The following is a 10000-nucleotide window of genomic DNA, read 5'->3' on the forward strand; positions in this document are numbered from 1 at the left end:
ACAATGAACTATTTGAATTTTATCTTAATGTCAGAACACCCCCTCCTTTCTGTATGTAATGTTTTGTCAAACTTTCTTTTGCGAAATTATCTTTTGTGAAATTATTTTGTCCAATTATTTTTATGACATTATTTTTTTTCAAACTATTATTTTGTCAAAACATTTTCCTCAAACCACTTTCTCATTAAATTATTTTTCTTAGACTACTTTTTTGTCAAACTATTTTTTGTCAAACTATTATTTTTGTCAAGCTATTTTTTGTCAAACTATTATTTTTGTCAAACTATTATTTTTGTCAAACTATTTTTTTGTCGAACTACCTTTTGTTAAACTATCTTTTTCAAACTATTTTTTATCAAACTATTTTTTATATTATTTTAATTGGAATTCATTATTGAGATGAGTATTATTTATATTAATTTATTTATTGTGGACTATTATTCTCATCTTTATTAGTTGTTGTTTCACGACGTTTCGGCCAACTATTCCTCTGTCCTTCGTCAGGTGGTAACCGCGACTGATAGGAACTTCGAATTTCCTAACTGTATTCTCAGCAATTACTGCCATCCGTAGTTGTTGTTGTCTCACCATGTTTTTGGCCAAATAAGTCTCTGGACGGCTTTGGGTAAGATTGAAACTGCTATCTTCAGACAATCATCATCTGGAACCGTCGAGATTCAACGTCTCTATCAACTGTGTCAATTTATGTTTTTATCAAACTATTTTTTGTTAAACTATGTTTTTGCCAAACTATATTTTTGTCAAACTATATTTTTGTCAAACTATATTTTTGTCAAACTATATTTTTGTCAAACTATATTTTTGCCAAACTATTTTTTTGCCAAACTATATTTTTGCCAAACTATATTTTTGTCAAACTATATTTTTGTCAAACTATATTTTTGCCAAACTATTTTTTGTCAAACTATATTTTTGTCAAACTATATTTTTGTCAAACTATATTTTTGTCAAACTATATTTTTGTCAAACTATATTTTTGCCAAACTATATTTTTGTCAAACTATATTTTTGTCAAACTATATTTTTGCCAAACTATTTTTGCAGACATCTTCAAACAATGTGCAGGACATCATCGAGAGCCGAGTGGAAAAACGAACAAAAGGTGTGTACGTGCCACTTGGCGGCAAAAAGCTTATTAGCTTTTTGGATGATTTCAACATGCCAGCCAAGGATACGTTCGGATCTCAGCCTCCACTTGAACTGATCCGCCTTTGGTTGGATTATGGATTCTGGTACGACCGTGGTAAGCAAACCGTGAAGAACATTAAGGTAAGAAACGATCTATATATATATATATATATATATATATATATATATATATATATATATATATACTCCTATAAATTCGTTTTTCTTTTGTGTGTATTGATGTTCATATTAAAAACCCTCTTTTCTATTTATTTAAAAAGAAATACAATTTTCTTATATATTGGCTGTGGAAATGCATTCACTAGCAAAAGATCTAGCTAATTTGCATATTCTTTTAAACATTCATTTTAATTAATTCCCTATTAGCTTTTTCGGTTTTCTTATGGGATAATCATCTTTAGTTAACTGTTACGTGTAATTATATTCGTGCAGATATTCTACATGATTTATACTTGCATAATATTTGCGTAAAAGATTTGGGAAAATATTTGTGATCGGTTTTCGGCCAGAAATTTGGCTGTTAAGGGGTCAAAGTGCAACGATTTGACCTTTAAGAACTCTACCAAACTCCTCCGACAATTTGGGATCTAAACACTTGAAATTTTAGATATAGGTTCCTTGGACATGGATCTAACTTAATAACTTGATTTGAGCCCAAAACAATAAATGTTAAGGGGTCATAATAGGGGTCAAAGTTAAAAAAAAATTGACCTCTGCGATCTCTACCAAATTCCTCAGATAATTTTAATACATTTATATATTGGTAACTAAAAAGTTTCGACCCAAAGCGATAAAAAAGCTGGACCTATCTCTGAATACCCTTTATGTAAAATTTCAAATGTTTAGACCAGAAATTGTGTATGTTGAGCAAAAAAAAAAAAAGTGGTAGTAGGAAGGCAGGCTCGAGCCCGTACCGCGAAGGAGGAAAAGAACGGGGGAAAAAATCTGACGTCTTGCTGTTACGACCACCGCTAAACCGGAAGTGGCGTAGGTTTAAATTACGGCTAAACAATCGAAAGGAGAGGATGAGTTTCAAAAATATCGGCGAAAAAGCGACCCCCCTGTTGAAAAGTGCCCAGTTGAAGGTGAAGATATTAATGTTTTTAGCCAATTTTTCGATATTTGTCGTCTGAAAGGTCGAACTTCAAAACGATACTGATCTTGGTAAAATTCGTCGCCCCTGTCGAAAGTTTTATGCAGACATGCAAACATACATACATACATTTATATATTGGTAACTAAAAAGTTTCGACCCAAAGCGATTAAAAAGCTTCACCTATCTCTGAATACCCTTTATGTAAAATTTCAAATGTTTAGACCAGAAATTGTCTGAGTAATTTGGTAGAGACCGCAAAGGTCAAATTCTTTTAAAACTTTGACCCCTATTATGACTCCTTAATATTTATTGTTTTGAGTTCAAATCAAATTATTAAGTTAGATCCATGTCCAAGGAACCTATATCTAAAATTTAAAGTGTTTAGACCCAAATTGGCGTAGGAGTTTGATAGAGTTTTCTATGGTCAAATCGTTGCTGTGTCACCCCTTGTATTACGATCAGGAAATAGTGAGTTAGCATCGCCAGTTCAATATAAAAAATAAGACAAAGTAAAAAGTAGATTCTTTCTGCTCGCTGTAACCCCTCCCCATCCAATTTTTTTTCCCTCTCTCTTATTCTTTCTTCTGATATAGTATTACCACCTGTGGCGATATTACCTACTGTTTATAATGGACTCTTCTAATCTTCTATTTTATAGCAAGTTTTACGACATTTTCTTGTCAGAGAGAGAGAGAGAGAGAGAGAGAGAGAGAGAGAGAGAGAGAGAGAGCGTGTGTGTGGTGCCACATCCATTTCTATTAATTCCCACAGTCTAGTAATCCTCACTTCGGATTCATCAAGTTGACCCGAGCTGACCTGTTATTTCCTATTATTCTCAACTTGATGCCCCCGTTCAGTCTCAAGAGACAATGGATACTCTCTGTAATGGTACCTGTGCGTGTAATTGTGAGACAAAGGTTGCGCAGTCACCAACTACGCTTTTCTAGAATCGGCACTGTTTGAGTCCAGTGACAAGAAGTGCTAGACGATTGGAAAATAATGCCGAGATATGCGGAGAGCACATCCAACACCTGGAATTCCCAAACGCTCACTCATTTTAGTACTGACTTGGCTCAACGTTGCTTAACTTCGGTGGTCTAACGGGAACCGGTGCCTCAACTAACCATTTTATAAACTAGTGGGTCTACTTGGCCGATATTTAACATCTGTTCCACCCTGACAAAGTTTTTTGTTTAATAAAAGAAACAAAATAACCTGAGGATTTTAAGCCAACATAGGCATCTCTTCACTATAGTTTGCTGCAGGACCTAATATTCATTGCAAATAAATGTAGAGTTTTAATGGTATGATAGTGCACTTTATTATTGTATGTCTAAATCAACCAAATTTACTTATTTCTACTTTCAACAAAACTTCAGTTCTAACAAAACAGATGGAAGATATATGAGGTTTATTCAACTTGATTTTTGTTTCAAATCACTAACCATTGCGAGTTATACAAAAATCTATAATCGCTATTTAATCATATGTTGTCAGCTCATTTCATTTACCCACGTGTTTCCCTGGATTCCTTCTTTGTCAGCCTCTTTCTTAAAACCATGTGAAGTCATATCCGTTCTTAATAGACTTCCATCGCTTAAGCAACTCGGAAGTCATCAAGTTGCCATCGTCTTTATCGCTCCGTTATTCGCGAAGCATTCATTAGCCCAGCCTTAACTTAATTAGACACTAGTAGATCGACCTGTTATCTATTTAACATCCCTCCTTCTTTACCTAAAAAAAAAAATCCCAGTTTTTTTTTTTTTTTTTTTTTTTTTTGCTCACATAATTGGTTAAGCAGAGTTAAACTCTCTCTAAAAAAAAAAAAAAAAAAAACGCTCAGGGGTTGTTTCCCCTTGATTGATGAAAGACAGCAGGGATATATAGTTTATCATAGTTTATTTATTTATTTTTTTACACAGTAATCACCACTTATCAAGGCCCGGAAGCCACTCAGGGATAAGGGTTATTGCAAGTACATTACGTTAGTGTGGAGATTTGATGAAGTGTTTACTTAAGGGGGCGGTTCATTAGGAATTTGTTAACATTGGACTTGAAGACATCCAAGTTGTAGTCCGGTGGGAAGCAGACAGACGGAACAGAGTTCCACAGACGTGCAGTTCTAAGAAAGAAGCTTTGTTCATGGAATCCACGTTTTGATTTAGGCACAGATATAGAGTGGGGGAAATTTTTCACAGTGGATTCAGCTAGACGGGTGTTTTTCGTGAAAGATTCACGAGGGGGGACCAGAGATTGGAGTTCAGACGAGCACCTGCCATGGAAATAACGATAAAACAAGGATAGGCTCGCAACGTCTCTTCTGTGGGAGAGAGGTTGCAAGGTAGAGAAAAGGGCATCTCCCACTAAGCCACGAAGTCTATTTTGTACTCTGTCAAGGCAGGATAGGCTGTTTGTAGCAGCTCCTGCCCAAATATGGCAACAGTATTCCATCCTTGGACGTATATATATATATATATATATATATATATATATATATATATATATATATATATGTATATTTTGTGTACAGAAAGTTGTTAGTTGAGACAGGTCATTGGTACCGTCGGTTTCAAGCCCGATAATAAGGCCCGTTTAAGGTATCCTTATCGAGCTCTCTTCAGCCAATATTCGTCTATCTTACAACCGGAAGTGTGAAGTATATATACCTCGCGAATCCACGTTCAAATCTCGTTTTGTTTAATCCCCCCTTTTTTTTTTTTTTTTTTTTTTTTTATCTATCTATATATATATATATATATATATCTATATATATATATATATCGGGTAATGTAATACCTAATTTTCAACTTTGAATTATTTAAATTTAAGATCTAATTTCGAAAAAATGTTTTTTTTATATGAATCGATTTTAATTTGAACCCCATTTAATTTTAAAATCTCTTTCCTTATGTATAAAAACTTTAAAATCTGTATTGGTATCGGTTAAAAACTTAAAAATTCGTTTAATTATATCGAACATTTAAAAATTTCCAAAAATACGTTTAAAGTTTTAAAAAATATATTTTTAATTATATCGAATCACGTTTAAAAATTTCGAAATACGTTTAAAAATTATTTTTTAAAAACCCAAATCTTTCAAGGTTGGGAAGTGAGTATTTATCTATCCTAAGTGATTTCCCTAGTTTATTAACATTATTATATTTTTCTATAGTTTTAAATTCGAAATAGATTATAAATTACATTTATAAAATATAATTTTTTTTTTTTTTTTTTTATATATATATATATGACATTAATTAAAAATCTATAATATAATTGCGATTAAAATCCAAGTTTACCGACTAATTATTTATGTATTTACAATTTTTTTTCCTTATATATATATATATATAAAAACAACATCTAAGTGTTGTTCTTTTCATTGATCCAATTTATTAGGAGACCCTTCCTTCTATGTATGCAACTTTTCAAAGCTTCACTCCTCACATTTAAACATTTTATTTTTGGGTCATGAATGGACCGGAGGATGTAGTATTTCTCTGCGTTACAGAGTGAGCATTGACTTAATTCCGGGACGTATGCTGGTCTATGCTCTATTTTTCTCCATTTTATGGAAAAGGGTGTATTTTTTTCTTTAAACTCCCACACGCGGGTAGCTAATGCTGTATTCATCCTTGTTTTAGCTCTAAAGGAGCTCATATGTGCATAATATCTTTGTTTAAATTGGCCTTTTGTCATACCTATATATATTTCCGGTATATTTGTGGATTGTTCCGTTACTGTGGCCTCATAGACAAGGGATTCAGCTTTACAATTACCCTCCAATGGACAGCTATTTTTGGTCCTGCAAGAGCAGCCTGCGTTATCTATCTTTTTTGGTTCTTTGGATATTATCGACTTTATTGATGGAGCTGTCGAGTAACTAACTTTCACCGTGTTTCTATTAAAAAGTTTATGTAGTCTATGTGTTCTTGGAAAATGTTTGTCTAGAAGGCTAAGAAAACAATGCCCTACTCTAGTTTTAGTGTTCAATGAAAACGGAGGTAAGAACCAGATTATTTTCCGTTTCCTCTTTCGTTTTATATTTTCTTTATTCTGGGTTTGTTGAAATTTTATGTTTTCATTGAACCCACTTTGATGCAGTGCGTCATTATAATATGGTGCTGCTTTCTCGAACACTTCAGCGTTCGAAGAAAGCCGTGAAATCCTTTGGCTAATGTTCGCTACCATATTTTTAAACACTGTGGGTGGGTGGCATGAACCCTTATTTATATACATGAGTTTTTCATTTAGTTTGTGAAAGGGTTTGTGTATTTTCTTCTCGAGATCTAGAGTGGCATCTAAAAAATCTACTCTATCTAAATTTGTCTGTATTATTATTTTAAAGCCTAGTTCCTTAAAAAATTCAGTTAGGTCTTTTCTAAGCCTGTCTAGTGCACATCCATTGTAGTCACGCGATAGGCAAAGTCCATCATCTCTATATAATCCAAAAAAGTGATCTGGGAATTTATATTTCATGGTCTCCAATAGAAAAAGTCCAACCAGATCGCAGATATCCGCACTGTCATACGCCCCCATCGCGACGTCAAAGGGGTCTTCGGGGTTTGATTTTTTGACCCACGTTTTATCGTCAAAAAATAAAAGGGTCTGTCGAGCTTGCATGATTGTTTCCTTATCGAGCTCACTTATCTTTCTATATTTTGATGCGAAGATCAACGATTTTTCTAGGATTTCCTTAGTGATTGAAGGGTAAAAATCGACGATATCCAGTTGTGTAAACTTACATTTGTGTGGTTCAGTTATGTTTTTAAACCAGTCCAGTACCGCGCTAGTGTCTTGAAACCGACGGTACCAATGACCTGTCTCAACTAACAACTTTCTGTACACAACTTTCTGTACACAAAATATAAGTACGCTCTTAAAATTTGGATTTTCCTTTTAATTGAGCACTCTGCTGGAATTCTTTTTCCAAAAAAACTAATCATATATATATATATGTATATATATATGTGTGTGTGTATTTATATATATATATTATCATAGTTTATATATTACAGTTTATATATATATATGTATATATTTATATATATATTATCATAATTTATATATTACAGTTTATATATTATATATATATATATATATATGTGTGTGTGTGTGTGTGTGTGTGTGTGTGTGTGTGTGTGTGTGTGTGTGTGTATTATCATAGTTTATATATTACAGTTTATCATAGTTCGAAATCACTGACTAGTGGAAGAGGGAAGACAGCAAGAAATATATAATCACTGTTTAATTATATTCTGAATTTTTATAGAGGAAATGTGAATGCTTGTGTTATGTTGATTAATCGCACTATTATTTTCATCTTGGGTGTTAGCATAACGTTTCGGTCGCTGTAACCTGCAGTCTTCTTCAGGGGTCACTAAGATATTTTTAAAGGCTTTCCTATGATTCAGTTTTTCGGGATATCTATACTAATTGTTAATATTAGCGCAAAATGTTTTACGAAACAGAGGATCGATACCCATGCGTATTTTTGTTTAAAAACAAAACGCAATGCAAGGGGGGGGGGGAACTCCAACCCCCTTTTTTCCTTGGAGTTGCCTCCTTGCATTGTGTTTTAAAAAATACGCATGGGTACATGGGTACTGATCCTAATCATTTTTTCATCCCTACTCTTTCTCTCTCTCTCTCTCTCTCTCTCTCTCTCTCTCTCTCTCTCTTTAAGCTATGTGACGTCATATCCGCTTCTATCAATTCCCACAGTTAAGAAATCCTCACATCATGTTCACCAAAATGGCCATCTCGAAAATTTATCTGTTCATATTTCGTCAATGTCTTTTTTATTTATACGTCTAAATTAATTTTGCATTTCATTTCTTTTGCTTACAAATATGTGTTTCTGTTTCTCTTCTGTAGGACATGTTGTTGCTAACGGCGATGGGTCCACCTGGAGGAGGGCGAATGGTTATTTCGAAACGTCTGCAAAGTCGTTTCAATCTCATCAATATGACCTTCCCACAGGTAATAAAACTCCTTTCGACATTTTCTTTTTATCTATTACGAAACTACTAATATCCATCGTCTTTCGCTCCTTCCTCTTCTTTTTTGTCTCTTCACGTTTCACAAGACACTTGATAGTCTAGGGTTTCCCATCCAGAGTCCTTCTGTCTCTTGCTTCCTCTCTCTATTAGCTATATATACCCGGCGTTGCCAGATTCTAGGCAGAGGATTTAATCATATACTAATTAAGATACATCGAATATCCTAACTTTTAATCCTGTTACCATTTTCGTGAAAATGGACCACGTGTCGGATACACGGAAACATAAAACTTACCTTTCTTCATCTATGAAAATCTAACAGTCAAGGGGAAATAACTCTCATAGCTTAAATAAAGCTTAATTCCTTTTTTGAAAAAGGACTGATGTCAGTTTTAGCAAATAATTAAAAATAAAACAGATACATCTACTTTGAGTTATATTGTGACCTAACCAGACATGATAAGAAGGGGTTAACCAAGAGGAGGGATTACAGAGTGTTAAATGAGAGCTGTGGTTGAAAATTGCCCCAAAAGGGGGCCAATGAAAGAGGAATTGGAACCCATTTTTATTCTAATGACAGGCCGGAAAACGCCGGATGACCCTCCCAGTTGGAAAAGAAAATGGTGGGGCCGCCAAAGTAAGTGCATTTCCTTTGTAAAGGAAAAACAAAGTCGAAAATATGAAACAATATTTCCGTGAAATATGATGTTTAGAAGTAGCTCGCCTTGTTTTGTCTAGCAAGGTTTTGAACCTGACCCGGAGGTCAAGTATGGGTTCCCCGGTGCGTAAGACATTGTCAGTGGAAATTACCTGATCTGGATGTGGGGGAGAGATAGCTGTTTATCCAATCAAAACGAACCAAGGTGTGTCGAATTGGACGATGATTAGCTGTCTGGGACACCCAGGGTGTTAACCTACCTACCCCAACCATCCATATGTGGGCTGGTGCAGGCAAAGAAAAAATCAGTATGGATTTTGGAGGGAAACTGTCCACCGCTTTTCTCAGCCCGCCGTCCGATAAGCACTCATCCTTTGACCGACAAAAGCAAGAAATCGGTTCTTTTAAACCCCGACCATGACCCGTTCGTAACCACCAGATAAGAAATCTGAAATCGACAATTTATTACTTTTAATTCAATTCTCCTGTGAAAAACAATAAATATTCAATGTTTTTCTTTTTTTTTCTTTTCTTTCTGAACAAGCCTGGGTGCCCGGCGTTGCCCGGGTGTTTAGAGGTGTGTGTCGAACAAAAAAAAAAAAAATGGTAGCAGTCAGGCTCAAACCTGTACCGCGAAGTAGGAAAAGAACATGAAAAAAGAGGATAGTGAATTCAATGAGTTGATAATTAACTTTTGCCGGGGTCGAGGATTTTGACACAAGAATGAAATAAAAAATAGAAAAAAAGATAGAGAGAGGTGGGATCGAACTCGAAAACGTAGGATACATACTCTTCCTCGCTAACCATTAGGTTAAAGAGGGTAGTGCATGCAACGAGTTGGTAATTAACTTAAAAATCATAAGAGTCACCAGACATGCGCAGAAATGAACATTGCTTTTAAATCTGGCCGGGGGGGGGGGAGTTAAGCTTCCCGCTTTCTGTCATGGTATTTATTTGCTTCCCTGCGAAAGCAAATTACACAAGGTCGTTACAAGTTCGTTTTTAATGTGGGAGGAAAACCAGCTCCCCCCCAAAAGTATTCAAATAAATAGTAATTGTCTCAGTATGGAGGTT

At 34.6% G+C, this 10000-nt stretch overlaps 1 protein-coding gene across 1 annotated transcript in view; it reads left to right on the forward strand.

The window, feature by feature from the left end:
- Positions 1-10000, forward strand: part of LOC145266366 (dynein axonemal heavy chain 2-like) — a 369464-nt gene that overhangs the window by 204556 nt on the left and 154908 nt on the right. Inside the window, exons 48-49 of the mRNA XM_080121989.1 lie at positions 1066-1290; positions 8144-8248. Of these exons, the coding sequence (XP_079978115.1) occupies positions 1066-1290; positions 8144-8248 (330 nt within the window). The remainder of the gene's footprint in view (positions 1-1065; positions 1291-8143; positions 8249-10000) is intronic.

The sequence above is a fragment of the Euprymna scolopes genome, chromosome 41 (assembly GCF_053919585.1).
Source record: "Euprymna scolopes isolate OS-2025 chromosome 41, ASM5391958v1, whole genome shotgun sequence".
In the NCBI taxonomy this organism is placed as follows: domain Eukaryota; kingdom Metazoa; phylum Mollusca; class Cephalopoda; order Sepiida; family Sepiolidae; genus Euprymna; species Euprymna scolopes.